This window comes from Dipteris shenzhenensis, chromosome 7 (assembly GCF_047967505.1).
Source record: "Dipteris shenzhenensis isolate YYH24624 ecotype China chromosome 7, Dip_SZ_1.0, whole genome shotgun sequence".
Lineage (NCBI taxonomy): Eukaryota > Viridiplantae > Streptophyta > Polypodiopsida > Gleicheniales > Dipteridaceae > Dipteris > Dipteris shenzhenensis.
Genome location: NC_141602.1, coordinates 20,881,181 through 20,896,129, shown reverse-complemented (window position 1 = coordinate 20,896,129; position 14,949 = coordinate 20,881,181). Strand labels below are relative to the sequence as shown.

The following is a 14,949-nucleotide window of genomic DNA, read 5'->3' as shown; positions in this document are numbered from 1 at the left end:
AGTTTTCAGATTTCTGCAGACTTGAAAAATCCTTTTGGAAGAGACTCTAGAAATCCCTCGTGAATAGAAAAATCACGCATTTCTTTTGGCTTTCTATTCATGGAGGGATTACAGTGAACCAGTGGAGATTTGTGTTTGGGGTAGATCCTACTTGTATTCGTTGCCTCTCTGCTGAGGAATGTATTCAACATTGCTTATGGGATTGTAGATAAGCTAGGATCATCTGGAAGGCGATTGCTAGCTTATTGAGCACTTTTATGCATTCTCCTTTTCCATGACCCTTGGGTTCGGTAGCTTGGAGTTTTCTCTCGAGGCCTTAGGTGTTTTATGAGAGACTTGACTCTTCTTGGGATTTTTTGGTCAACTTTTTGGCTAAAGTCATGCACCGGCTTTATTTGACAAGCTAGACTTTGCAAGAGCATAGACTGCGTTCTAAGACTATAAATCTAGGAGCTCTCAAGCTGATTCGAGCTCTACCAATCTTCATGCTCCCTTGCGAGCTTGCTTTGTATCAAATTCTCTTTCGAAGTAATAAAATCATTTTTATTTATTTTTTTGGGGGGGGGGGGAATGCCCCTATTTTTGGGCCCTAGTGTGGCGCATAGTTTTTGCTCTCTCTTCCTCTTACTTCAGTTCTTATGTTCAATGCACCTCCTTTCTGAGTTCAAGAGTGAATAGCTTGTTGAATTCAATTAAAGTATGGCAAGTTGAGTTGCACTTGGAGAATATCATCTAGCAGTCTGTTAGCAACATCGCTTATGTTGGACTTTTCTCACAGAAATGGCCTTCGACATCCTCGACTCGATTACAGAGGAGTTCTCTGGATGCTACACATTTCTCAAAATAAGAAGAAGAGAAGGCCAGATCGATTGTTCAAACAAGCCAGATCAATTGTTCAAACAAGATGATGATCTCTCCCATTATGATGCTCACTTGTTAGCGGAGGAACTTAGGGCCTGTCAAAATACATTCCAAGATTGGGAGTTGCCTAGGGAAGTTTTAACCTCTTGCAAGGTGGAATGCAAGCAAGCAGCTATAGCCCGAGGTATTGCTTTTGCACCCCATGCCAACATACTTTCATGGGAACTTGATTGCCCAAATTAAGCTCAAGCTTGTGATTTCACTCAAGTGAATCATCCTAACATTCTCCTAGCTTACAATCTCTCCTCGGTATCTCTTCACAGAGAAGCTCTCGTTAGGGGATATCTCTTAGAATCTAGATTCAATGCTTCATCATCATTTTTTGGTCATTGGTCCATAATTTATCCAAACAATTCTTAAAGCAAAAATTGAATGATTCTCAAAATGAGTATGTGAAGTCTGCACTCGAGGCACGGATTCCTAGCCATAAAGTAGCATACGTTCGAGTACCAGTTCAAGTGGGTGGAGACCCTTTTGCTAAACGGTTGCCAATCAAGCAAGAATTCAGCCGATGCCAATCTAGATTGCTCGTTCCAAGTGTGATGAGCCAACCATCAACCATGAGCTAGTCACGAGAGCAAGGGATTAATCTCTCATGATAATCGATTGCTTGCATAAAATAAATGAAAATAAGGGTACTCTGCCCTAGGTAGTCCCCCTAAAATGACTGTATTTCTTTTATTATTGTGTGAGAGCCTTAGTTCTAGGCTTTCAAAGATTCATTCTACCCAGCTAGAGATCCTCTAGAGATTCATTTTCCTCAACGCATAGAGAAAAATGGACTAAACATTGTTATGATCATCCACCATCTATCTAGAAACAAAATAAGACTTATGTTTTTGACATGGAGATATGTTGGCTTTTTAAGAATTGCAAGCTTAAGTGAATGGCTTTGAGGGAATAATTTGAATGTTTGCCAATCGGAAAAGCTACAGATGTACGTGATGGGTTTTGGGAGGTGGAAATGAGACCAGCATTTTCACACTTTAAAAAACCTATTATTTCCAAGTGATGGTAATTTATCACCTCTTCCACGACTTCTGCCTTATCTTCTAGCAGTTCATCTGGATCAAGATCACAGTCTTCTATAGGGGAGCTTGAATTTTCCTTCAAAAAAATAAAAGATAATGTTAATAACAAGAATTTTCGTTGAGCAACGTATGCAAAAAATACCTTAGAATAATAGATGGAATTATCTAAATGATGTAAAGTTAGCAGGTTTATTTATAGTTTCCATCAATATGTATACTTTGTGCTTCTATTAATAAACTTTGGTCCTATGGATGCTTGTGTTATATGTATGCTTTCTATTTCTAACAAAAAAACCATCGTCCTATGGATGCTTGTGTTTATTGGTTTTGAGACCCACTAGACACATAAACGCCACTAGCTCCTGTACATTACTAAGAAAGAAAAGAGCTCACCCCACCAAGATCTCCACCCTTTGACTCCAATAGACGACAAATTTCGTCAAAGCCATATTTGGTAGCATCAGATAGAGGCTGCAAAAGAAGCTAAGAAAATTTGATCAATTCTCCATTATGCACATTAGTTCAAAATTTTGTCAATATTTAAAACGGGAACTTTTCTACATGTTTGAATCCAGCAGTCATCTTCTTTGAAAATGGAAGAAAGTTTGTAAATGACATTGTATAAGGTAAAAATGTTCCACTCATGCCCATAATATATTAATACAATAAAAGATAGTTGCAAGTACTTTCATCTTTCAAGGAGTACAGAATGAGGTCAAAGCCAAAACTCTTTTGATAGGCCTATGTGTAGAGAATCATGTGCCAACATCATAACATTACAATATATGTCACTATAACCAAGAAATACCCTATGGAATCTTCTAGGCCAACCTTATGGTCCACTACATTGTTAATACCTAGTATGGAACCAGCCCTGAAAGTGATTTGCAATAAGCTAGCATCATAGTTTTTTCCATACGTTACCATACGCATACGTCATACGAGTACGGAAGTATGATTGGAGTATGGTTCAGCCCTTGGGGCTGAAACATACGTGACCCTAGTTTTATCCAAAAAATTTCAGAAAAATATAGATTGATCATTGATCATTGCACACATTAAATTGACACAGAGGTATTAAACTAAAACTTGAAACTTGTATAATTGTATTAATTTTAAAGTCGTCAATCATGAGTCATGAGTCATGAGTCGTGAATCGTGATTCTTCATTCATGAAAGACTCCAGCCTCCAGAGACCGTAGTCATCTGGATTCTAGATTTTGATACATCATAGATGGAATCATAGATCATAGATCAATAATCAATACTACACCAAATTTCAAAAGGCCCAAAACATCATGATCAAACTTCAAAGGAAGTAGGTACACCGTATTAGTAACTACACCAAAACATGAAAGGAAAAACATCATAAAGAAAAGGCTGCCAGTGTGCCACAGCCTCAAGCTGCATCTTCATTCTCATCCTCTTGCTCATCCTCATCCTCATCATCATCTGCATCAATGCCTGCACCCTCCTCATCCTCCTCCTCCTCCTCATCACTATCATCCTCATCTGCCTCGCCATGGAACTCCAAAAGACTAGAGCTGCTTGAAGCTGCAGCAGCATCCATCGTTCCTGTAAGTGTAACAATAGGGGCTGCAATGTCTTCTCCCTCTGTATCTGCTTGCCTCGCTAGCAGCCTATCATCATCCTTCTCCTTGTTGATCATTTCTAGGGTCACTTCTATCTTCTCAAATCCCCTTTCCTTGATTTTGGAAATAAGACGCAAATTAGTATGGATGTATACTAATTTCTCGGTATTCTTTGGAAGCAGCCTATTCCTTCTTTTAGTATGGATAAGAGAGAATGTGCTCCAATTCCTCTCACAAGGAGAAGCACATGTGCCTTGCGAGAGCACTCGAAGAGCTAACCGCTGTAAATTTGGTGTGTGAGCCCCAAATGTCTCCCACCATTTCACCCCTTGGTGCATTCTCTTTTCATCCTTTGCAATCGCACGAGCAAATGTGCCTGACATGGATTTGTAAATATCCAACTCATCACATAAGGTGCCTTGGCTGTCAACATCATACTTGGTGTACCGCTCTATGGCATCCATCCACCCATCGTGCACCTCCTTGTCACTATCTGGATTTTTCTCTCTCCAAATAGGATGGAGAACAAACGCTGCCGCATGCAATGGAGAATGCATCATATTCCACCTGTCAACACATAAGGCTCTAACATCAGCCAGCTTTGAGGATTCAATCCCATCAATAGTTGCCATCTTCTCGACCATCCGATCAGTGAGTTCATATACAAGTCCCATGGTAGCCCCTTCCCTATCAGCCAGGCGAAGGATCTTCAAAATAGTGCACAAAGCTTCACAATGAGTCTTGCATCTTGCCAAAATGAAGCACCCAATATAATAGAAGACACCTGTTGTGCTTTCACAGTGCGTGACACCTTCTTCTTGCAATACTCATCACTGACAACCATGCGACGCAATCCATTGTATACCCTCTCATCCAACAAGTTTGCTAACATGATAAACATGTAAGCAAACCGTGTTTGTATACCCTCTCATCCAACAAGTTTGCTAACATGATAAACATGTAAGCAAACCGTGTTTGTGCTGGCTTCACCAATTCCTTCTTGCTGAATTTTCTATACATTGCTAACACGGTGTGTTTCCAGGGAACAAATGTCACAATCATGTTAGCATGTACCAACACTGGCTTTACCCATGGAAGCTTCCAATGTCCTCAAACAAGAGGTCAAGGCAATGGCATGTGCATCTAGTATAGAAAATGTGAGGCCACTCTTCCTCCACCAATTCTCCTGCCCGCACACAGTTAGATGCATTGTCCATACACACCTGCACCACATTTTCAGCCCCAACATCAAGAATGGCATCTTTCAGTATCCCAAAGATGTACTCCCCTGACTTATACTGCCCACTTGTGTCCACGGACTTCAAGAAGGCTGAACCATATATGCATGAGACCATAATATTGATTATAGGCCGGCGTCGAGTGTCAGACCAACCATCACAAGTTATGGTGCAGCCATATTTTTTCCACTTATCCCGAAACTGTAGCATCTCTTGATCTATGCATACTACTTCATTAGTTAGCTCCGTTGTGCGCAAAACATTGTAGGATGGAGGCTTGAAGGTAGGCCCAACTTGGCCAATGGCACGAACCATCTCCAAAAAATAAGGGCTCCTCACCTTCCAATGAGGAATATCCTCTGCAAAGAAAAAACGACGGAGAGCAATGTATGCATCCTTCCGTGCTTGTGACTCCCATGCCTTTTCCAAGGTTCCCTTTGACGTCTTCAACTTCTTTTGCTTTGGCTCATATGCACTGCCAGATGCATTTCCACTTGCAGTACCACTCACTGAGGCATCTCCCAAATCAGCCACATCTTCAACAAGCTGTTTTGCAGCAGTTTTTAGGGGCACCTTTGCCTGCAATCTTCGACAAGTATCTTTCACATTTTCAGGAGGAGCAGTACACTTGTCAACCCCCAAGCCTGTGATCCCAAGAAAATGTGCCCTTATACGGGTCGGTCCTCCATCCCATGAATGAGGGCAATATTTACATTTACAAGTGAATTGGCCCTTCCCCAAAGGCTTCAAGGCCTCTACAAATTCCCATTCTGGTCCTTTTTGTCTTCCCATTTGTAGATCTGCAAGCTGCAAATTTGCAAAAGAGGGCATATAAATTATAAGGCAATGGGCATTGGGCAAAGGAACAATTTCCAAAGAGGGCTTGAAGTCCTTGCAGGCTGCCCTGTTAGATGGCATCAACTAAAGAGAGAGCACTTGCTGCAAAACAGGAAAAAAAAGCAGCCATTGCATTTACCTTGACACTTGGAGCAGGTAGAGCGTAGAGGCAAGCTGCGGGCTGCAGCCTGCAACTATACGGTGACCACTCACCTCCAAAGCAAGTATAAGAGGGCAAAGGGCTGTCTAAATAGAGGGCAGCAAGGTGCTGAAGAAGAGGGCAAACTGAAGAACTTAGAACTTAGAAGAGTGAAGGGCTGAGGGGACTCCGGAGTTGGGACTGAAGAAGAGGGCAGCACTGAGCAAGGTGCAGAAGAAGCTTAGAAGAGGGCAAAGGGCTGCAGCCTGCCTAAATAGAAGCAAACGTCAGCCTAAATAGGCTCTTGAGGCAGCAATGGTCGGTGTGCAGCGGCCAGCCTGCAGGCTGCAAGCAGAGCTGAGAGCGTCGGTCGACGGTGAACAGCACGAAAGCCTTCGCAACTTGCAAGGATGTCGTACGGAATCAGGATTCGAATTTCGAACATCGCAGCCCAGCAACAATATAAGGTACGCATCCCAATTTTTTAACCCCCAAAAAAAGTCACGTACGGAAATCCATACGGACGTCCGTACGGAATCCGTACGGAAAAACTGACCGTACGCGTACGGTTGCAATCATGGCTAGCATTAAAAGCCAATCAATTGTTCGTCGTTTAAACTGTCGTGCTTGTAACAAACATGTCTTTGTTACACCACAATGTCCAAGTAGTGGTCTCTAAAGCATGCACTACTCGAGAAATCTAAGATTAACTCAAACTGGATTCAATGGGCCTACAAGTGGACAAATGGCATTTTCTTACAGCAATGAGCAACCATCCTGACGATGAGGATCACCACAACACTACTTGGAGAGACTTTCTATATTTGCCCCCTTTGCAAAGCAGCATGTAACACCTACGTGGGGCATATGATGTTACAAAATATCTCTTTTCAGTTCAAGGATTTTATGTGCTTGGTTTCCCCTTGCTTCTGAGGCTGAAATTCCCTCTTTTGAGCCTTGGGAAATTCATTTTTCTCACACTAGGGAGTGGCTGTTTTCTTCTTCTCTGCTGTCCCAGCATATAGAGAAGGCACTGTAGTGGGATCCTGCATGTGACAGAGGCTGCATCCATGATATTCTGTATGCCTTTATGATGCTCGGTATTTACCACAGCCTGTATCTTTGCATTAAGACCAGCCCTATACTTTCTTATCTGGGTCTTCTTAGGGACCTTTCTAAAGGGTGCAACCTGCAGATATGCATCCCAAAACTTTTGGTTATAAGTCTCCATTGTGTCACCATCATCCATATGTAAACTTTTCTAGCTAAGAAGGACATGGTCTCGAAATTGTTTAGGCATAAACTGCTTATAGAAGGTCTTTTTGAAGTCCGTCCAATTCTTTGGAGTAGAACCATTGTGGTCAGTGCACTCCACCATGCACACTGGCTGTCCTTGTCAGATGCAAGCTGACCATGCATAATTTGGAAGACTCAGAAAAGTTTCTGTGCCAAATACTGCATCGAACTGCCTTACAAACCGTATGGCTTTCTATGTATGACCATATTGGCCATTAAATAGTGAATCTGAAAGACTTCCCACCTTCTTTAAATTCTTTAGTCTTGTGTTGCCTTAGCTGCATGCTTTCCCTTGGATGACTTCTTCTTATGCTTAGACCCAGAAGAAGAAGATGAAGATGAAGAGGTGGAGCTGGAAGAAGAGGGAGAAGAACTTGGAAATCTATGATGATGTCTAGCCTTCTTCTGCCTGGAATGTGACCCGTCTACTTGACTATCTTATTTTCTCTTTTTGATGTCCTGATAACGAGGCTTCTTACTCTTCCTGGATACATCATCTGAAGGAAGAATATGAGCTGTACTGAGGATCTCATCTTGCCAAACTCCTTCTGGATTGCTCCAGGAGCTTTCTCTAACCTTTCCTCTGCAAGAGGTTGTACAATTTGCAAAACAAAGGATCCTGTCTTGTCTCTACTAGCTGAGCAAGCAGTTCTCTGTAAAAGGTCTCCTTGTTAGTTTGCATGCCCTCTTCCTGCCTGACCTGAGCAGTGTCTACAATCCCCTCATGGGGTGAATGAGCATAGTCTTGGGAAGCCATCTCTGCAAACTTAAGTTGGGACTTGTCAACTCTCACACAATGAGTAGTAAACCAATGCACACACCCTTTTCTTGTGAAAGTGAAAATGCCTCAACAAGAGGTGTATTGCATCCACAACTTAGTCCAAACTTGTGCGAACAGCTGGCTGTCACCTCAAGGCATGTGTCTTAGACCAATGCACATAGTGAGTAGTAAACCAATGCACATAGGCCTTTTCTTGTGAAAGTGGAAACCCCTCGACAAGAGGTGTATTGCATCCACAACTTAGTCCAGACTTGTGTGACCAGATGACTGTCACCTCAAGGCATGTGTCTTAGGCCTTAACTGTTGTGTTGCCCCTTTCTGATTATTGCAACTAGCCTCAAAAATGCATTTGACTTCCCTTACTCAGCTCAGAAGCATGGAAATTTCTCTAGTTCTCAACAAATCTCTGATTCCCTTCTGTTTTCTGACAAGTAAGTACTGATAGTCTGCTTTCTGAGAGGTGAAAACTGACAGGTAAGAACTGTCCTCCTCTTTTAGATTTCGAGTTCTAACAATAAGCTCCGACAACTTGGATGCCCCAGACATGTTGGAATCATGTCTTTCTACAGAAACCCAACGGACACCCTTTCAGACAGAGGATACTCTTAGGAAACAATAACACATAGGCAATTTTCCATCTACCACAGGATTGCGCCTAAAGGATTAGACTCACAAGACCAGACACTCCAATAGGCCACTCCTCCAAGGCCCCCTCCACCTCCTCCTGTTGACTCCCTTATCATTAGGCTTAGGTTTGGAGCATGGTGTTTGAAATCACAGACGACCCCAGTCTCTGGTGGCACCCCTTACATCCACTCCTCTTATTCCAATCTCCCTGAACCATTTTGCAGCCCTTGTAGAGAGTGAGCGGCCCCTCTACAGAAGAAGTGTACTGATTTAACGTTGAGGGTATGATGACCCTTGTTTTGGGTTTTGTTCCCTTCAAAATTTTCATGTAGGGGATATATAAATGTCGCAATGAAATTTGTTTCACTCATTTTGAAGTTTTTTCTTTAAGGGAGGATATGTTTCAAAATGTCAATAAAAAGCATGGATAAGTTCAATTGCGTGGCCATGTGTAAGAGATATTTTGTAATTGAGTATTGCATGTCGTTCTTAATCTTTGTAATGAGGGAGGTTGAAGCCCATGGAGACCCCGTCTCTGGACCTACTCACTGCTCCACGCCAACGCCTCCGCCCCACCCTCTCGACCTCTAGCTGGCCCTGTCTTCTGCCTCATCCCTATTGCTTGCCTTCTCCTTCTCATCGCATCTCCCTTGCTCATTGAGCCTACTAACCACAGCTCTTTGGAAGTGCTTCAATAGTCAAACAGCTTGCGTCGAGGTGCCCGTTTTTTGGGCACCTCCTCCCAAGGAATTTCACCCTATTTTGCTAGCCCTGTGTACTATTTTCCATCCCACCCTAGGGATTAGGCAAGGCTCCGATCTAGAGGTCCCTGCCCCTCCCTCCTAGGCTAGATCATGCAATCTCATGCGACCAACCAGAGGGCCATTACAACCCTCCTTTAGCTCCCTCTTTTGTGAAGCCTTTCAGCCTCTCCTTTTGTTTGCAAGAAGCTTAGGAAGAGAGCTGCAAAGAACAAAAGATGCCATGCACATCAGTGACAGAAGGCAAGCACCAGCCCCCCTCCCCCCCGCACATACCTAGGAGAAGCAGGTAAAAGGGAGGGCCTTGCCATGGCCTGGTACATAGCCTCTTGTCTGTGCTTTCATAGGGGATGCATAGGACATCTTAGGTACTCAGTGTACAACTTCTTGTGGGCAAGATGGCACTCAAAACACTAGAGCTAGAGTCACTTGTTGGTAGATGATTATTTTGCTCCAGGTGGAAGGAGGACTTGGCATCATCGATTTAAAGATGTAGTGTAGAGCCTTTCTAGGCGAGCTTATAGTGCGTGGCCTCACCCGAGGTTCAATCCCTGGAAAGAACAATGGCAACGGTCTCATCGTTTCATCTTCTCAGGCGTCACTATTGACAAGGAGCTTATATAGGGTGCGGCAGCATTTGGTTGGTGAACTCATCCGAGCTAATCCCCTTTGGAGCATGGAGCCAGCTTCCATGGGAGACAAAGGCATGGGTGAGAGCCCTCTTTGGTAGGGATAGTTCTCTAAGATAGGGGTTCATTTGACGATCTTTTTCACTCATTGAATCCTTGGTGCTTCCCACCCCATGCACTACAAAGTGGGGCTAGGGGTCTACTTTAGTGAGAGGCAAAGGGAGACCAAGGTTGGACGGGGCTCTGTATCTACTCAAGTGGAAGTGCATCAGCGTTGATGGTCATCTTGGCAGGGGATGGACCATTGACCCAGTACCAATCACCTTGGGGTAGAATCAATCTTGGTGGTGTCTTTGATTGCGGGAGGGCTGTCCCCTATGAGAGGTATAGCGGGACTCGGGTGAGTGTTTTGGCCTTCTAGAGTAGGGCACTCAAAGAGGATTTCAAAGGTGCCCCTCTTCTCATATACTACATCATTCACTGAGGCCTACATCGCCTATAAACTTCTGTTGAGTATGAAAAAACCCCAAAAGCAAAGCTCATGGCATAAATACATCTTGTGAGGCATAAGAAACAAAACACTCTAAGATGTTAAATAATGTGCTCATCATCAGAGGGAGCTACAAAAGCACCAAGGTTGAGAATGAAAGCCTGCAATGGTACTTTGAGAAAAATGGGGAGCCATTCCACTCGCTAAAGAAACTAATCCTCCTGGCACAAGCCACCTGAAAAGACCCTTGCATGCTCACTTAAATGGCCATCAAAGTATGTACATTATTTGTCCAAATACTAGCCAACCTATGTGAAGGTTGGATCTCTGAGCCATCTAGAGCCTCTATGCATCTAGATCTTTCAATATACAAAACTGAAATGCTCTCGCCGAAATCTCCCAAAACGTACCACCAAGGCATGTAATAGGTCTGTAAGGAAAGTGGGGAACATCATCCAGAGAGCATGCCTTAGCTAAATGCCGTCGAACCAAAAGAGCCCAATAAGATTCATGCCTCTCATAAAAGACTTGGGGCCTAAAAAAAGAGACTAAATCCCCTTCTAGTTAAACGTTGTCTATCTACAATCCCCTGGACAATGCCGAATGAACGCCTCAGCAGAAAGGCAACGAGGGCAAGTAGGGGCTGCCTCAAACTTAGACTTCCACTGGTTCACTGCACTCACTCCATGAATAGAAACCAGAAAAGAAGAGTGATTTTTCTATTCATGAGGGATTTCCAGAGTCTCTTCCAAAAGGATTTCTATGAGTCAGCAAAAATCTGAAAATTCTCCCAATAAAGAGCTTTGGTGGGCTTCCTTAAGGCTGAGAGTTGAAATCGCTTGGCGTTACTAACCATATAGCGTAAAAAGGATAGGCTCTTCTCTTGGTTCCCTGCATCAATCCACTCCCACTTCCCAAGATCCCATCACAAATACTTTATGGGGATATCTTCATAGAGCCAAATCCTCCATCAACCCAAGGGAATGTGATCCGGGTTTAGGGTCTAGATATCAATGTGAAGTAAAGAAACACTGCTCCACATGACCCAAAACTCTAATAGACCCTAAAGCAACATCCACAAGATACCCTCATCCCTAGACATGGGCAATCCGCCCTTAGAGTGAACATAAAAAACCAAAGCATCCCCATATGAACCTCATCGCAGTCGTATGGCCTAGAGTGGGATACTTGACTTTCTAAAAGCCCCAAGCCAAGTAGAGAAATGGTGAGGCATGATCATCAGTAACAACCCCAAGGGTATGTTGCTATGCTCAAGGTGAGGTAACATGACCTCGGAAGGGTTGGTGGACGTTTTCCTTTAGAGGACCAAATTTTGTAATATATTTTATTATGCTTTATTTACATGGTCAAAGGAGTCAATGTCAAGGTCCTTGGTGAGGGTGATTTGGCCCTGACTAGGTGGTTCCAAGGCTAGAAGCCCAAGTGCACCAACTTATGAATAGTGCCTAGGGGCAATTGGATTCAAATGTATCCCAGAGAGGAGTAAAATGGTGCATTTAGTGAGGTCTCACGAATATGAGATGTGGCAGGAACCATCTAGCGAACTGTGGGCTTTGTGGGAAGCATGCAGGAGCGAAATTGTACGTATGAACTTAGTTTGCTTCACAAGGAGGTTGGCTGGGTGGATAGACAGTGTGCCATTGCCCATGATTTTCATGGTTTTCTTGTTTCATTTGGTATCAGAGCTAAGATCACGACGAAGGGGGAAGTGTGGTGAAATTGTAAGAGACCTTTGTGTTGCTCAAATTGAAGAAGACCTTGTCTTCTACGCATATGGCATTCCATCCTTACCTCCCGACCTCGCAATTCTAGTGACCAAGCAAAGCCTTAATCAGTATCCTTGGCCTTTCCTTCACAAGCTCCTTATCCTTTCTTGAGGTTAGCAGTACCACTTGGCCGATTCTCTTGATTTTCTCCATGGATGATAGTGTGTACATGATAGCAGTGACATCTTTGATCGGCACACAAAGGCGAGACATCCAAGGTGCTGCCACTGACATCAAAGATCAGAATATTCTTCTCATCGACGTGGCTGTAGGCAACAGCGATGGTAGTTTTCTCGTGGATAATTTTCATCACATTCAGGCCTTGGTATTGCTGGAATGGGCAAGGCGGCCCTATGCAAGAAGACACGGATCAAAAGATCTGATAATCAAACATTCTTTGAGGCGGAGACACTAACTACATATTCGGGTTCTCCTTAGTGGTGCCAAGCTCCCTCTGTTTCTCCATATCGATATGCAGCTCTGCTTCTGTCTTTCTGATGATATCATACTCCTCAAAGGCAACCAGCAGAACATGGAGGTTTTCCCAGTATAGGAAAAGGGAGTTGGTTTAAAGTATTGTGAATTTTCAGAACTGTAAAGTCACTGCTGTATAGATGCCTTTTGCGATTGTGCGAGCTTTAAATGTGAATTTACAGCTTTATGGTTGAGATCTTTGATCAATTGTGAATGTTTGGGATTATGCCTGTATAGCAGGGGTTTTTGGAGTTGGCATATGTATTTCAAATTTCAGTTTTCGGATAGTGTATTAAAAAAGAGAAAAGAACCAATCCAGGCAGGATTAAACCTTTGAGACCTAAGATTTTATGAATAAAGGCAAAGCTGTAGCAATGGAGGTTGAAGAAGGAGCCTCACGAGTGGATCCCATAGAATCATTTGTCCAGCCGACACAACAGGTGTTGTGCCCAGCAGCTAATACATTGTCTGGTAGGATTGCTTTGTTAGAGGATGCCTTACAACAAATTCTAGCTTAGCAACTACAAGCAAATGTAGGGAAATCTGAACTTAGACAAATGGTTCATAGTATGTTTGGAAGACCATCCAGGGAGGATAAAGGAAAAACTCCGATAAAGCCAGAAACCAGTATTCATACGGTCGAGCCTAAGAGGGCTAAGGTATCTAATATTGCTAATTGCAAGCTAGAAAGGTATTCTGGTCAGATGATTGACTGTAGCTCTGATGTCAGAGAAGCCTAGTTACACAAATGGGAAGAAGCTTTGCCATTTGTGAAATCAGAAATGAGATGAATAAAATCCGAGAGGCCACTCATATGTTTTATGAGGCAGTGGATAGGTGGTGGGTTAAACAACAAAGGGATGGTGTGGCATCCACTATCTAGTAGAGGTTCAAGAAAGAATTTAGAAAACATTTCTTCCCCCCTGACAAAGCATCCCAAGCTTGGGATCAATATAGGAACCTTCGTCAGAGAAATGTGTCAGTGGTTGAATATACTAACCAATTTAGGAAATGTTAATGAAAGTATATGAACCTCTTACTCACTCGGTGCAAGTAAAGGATTTTGTCTTCGGACTGAATGACAAAATCAAGATGGAAGTTCTGGCTAAATATGTGAATGATAGAATCAAGATGGAAGTTCTAATCTAGTCAATGCCATTCTGCCCTGCTGCTCATCGCTCCTGCGAGCTTCCCCTCCCCCCCTCGCCGTTAGCCCCTACCTCCCCCTAGCTCCCCCCTCGCCGCGACCACCTCCACCCCTCCCCTCCGCCCTCGACCCCCGTCCCCTCTCCCTCCCCCCGCCGGCCACCTCGCTGCCCCTCGCCTCACCTCCGCTCCTTTCCGCCCCCTCGCTCCAACCCGCCCCCTTGCCTCTGCTCCATTCCGCCCCCTCGCTCCAACCCGCCCCCTCGCCGCCACTCCAACCCGCCCCTCGCCCCCGCTCCAACCCGTCCCTCGCCGCCGCTCCAACCCGCCCCTCGCTGCCGCTCCAACCCGCCCCCTCCGCTCCAACCCGCCTCGCCCCTTCTCTCCAGCCCGCCTCGCCCTCGACTCGCCTCCGCTCCAACCCGCCCCTCGCTGCTCCCTCGCCATCCACCCCGCTCCAACCCACCCCCTCGCTGCTCTTTCACCCCCTCGCTTCACCCGCCCTCGCCTCATTCCGCTCCCCCCGCCCCCCGCTTCACCCCTCCACCCCCGCCATTCCAACCTCGCCCCCCCCGGCCCTCCCGCGCCCTTCCGTACTCCCCGCACCCCGCAGCCTTCACCCCGCCCTCCGCTTCGACCCCCCCGCCCCCTCACTTCGCCTCGCCCGCCTCACCCCCAGGCTCCACCTCCCGCTTCATCCCCTTCTTGGGTGGCAGCCTGTTTTTCCTCATCGGAAGCTTGCAGTTAGTCTTGGCGGTATGGCGGCCCCCAGCCCGGATCCGGAGGCCCAGTCGGACCCTCCCTCTCCAGATGCCTACCGCGTTATCCTGACAGAGCAACAATCATCCCGTGTTCAGGAGGTAGCCATTGACTTTGCTCGTACCTCTGTTTACGGTAGAGTCATTGGACACTCCCCCTCCAGGTCTACCATCAGGGACTATCTCCAGTCCACTCTCCTGCTAGAGGATGGCCATATTGAGGAGGTGGCCCTTATGGGAAGGGGCATCTTCTGGCTCAAACTCTCCAGTGAGAAAGCTGCGAGCAATTTGATTGCCGGTTCCCCCACATCGGTGGATGGGAAGATCATCATGATAGTCCCGTGGTACCGTGGTTTCAGCGCAGCGGATTTCGATGTTCGGTTCCGTATACCTCGCCACCCAGTGACACTAGTTTTTCCAGGGCTTGCTACTGAGCTGCGGC

The 14,949-nt window shown here is 45.0% G+C and overlaps 3 protein-coding genes across 5 annotated transcripts in view; all 3 read right to left on the bottom strand.

Moving 5' to 3' along the window:
• The window catches only part of LOC147900077 (serine/threonine-protein kinase VIK-like), a 295,183-nt gene that overhangs the window by 170,171 nt on the left and 110,063 nt on the right, over positions 1-14,949 (bottom strand). For 2 of the 3 annotated variants that reach the window (XM_087377415.1, XM_087377414.1), the window contains exons 6-7: positions 2,346-2,423; positions 1,948-2,028 (exon numbers count right to left, since the gene is read on the bottom strand). In XM_087377415.1, coding sequence (XP_087233541.1) covers positions 1,948-2,028; positions 2,346-2,423 — 159 coding nt within the window. The remainder of the gene's footprint in view (positions 1-1,947; positions 2,029-2,345; positions 2,424-14,949) is intronic. The other variant, XM_087377416.1, reaches the window with a different exon arrangement.
• LOC147900079 (uncharacterized) lies at positions 3,319-4,213 on the bottom strand. The gene is made up of 2 exons (XM_087377066.1): positions 3,492-4,213; positions 3,319-3,332 (listed from the first exon to the last, which is right to left on the bottom strand). Exons 1-2 carry the CDS (start codon positions 4,186-4,188, stop codon positions 3,319-3,321), a joined length of 711 nt encoding a protein of 236 aa, XP_087233192.1. The 5' UTR covers positions 4,189-4,213.
• Positions 4,630-5,574, bottom strand: LOC147900078 (uncharacterized). The gene has a single exon (XM_087377064.1). It carries the CDS (start codon positions 5,572-5,574, stop codon positions 4,630-4,632), a length of 945 nt encoding a protein of 314 aa, XP_087233190.1.

What these genes read in the sequence shown, in the direction of transcription:
- LOC147900079 (XM_087377066.1), bottom strand. Translation starts at nt 4,188, where the DNA reads ATGGTCGAGAAGATGGCAACTATTGATGGGATTGAATCCTCAAAGCTG.
- LOC147900078 (XM_087377064.1), bottom strand. Translation starts at nt 5,574, where the DNA reads ATGGGAAGACAAAAAGGACCAGAATGGGAATTTGTAGAGGCCTTGAAG.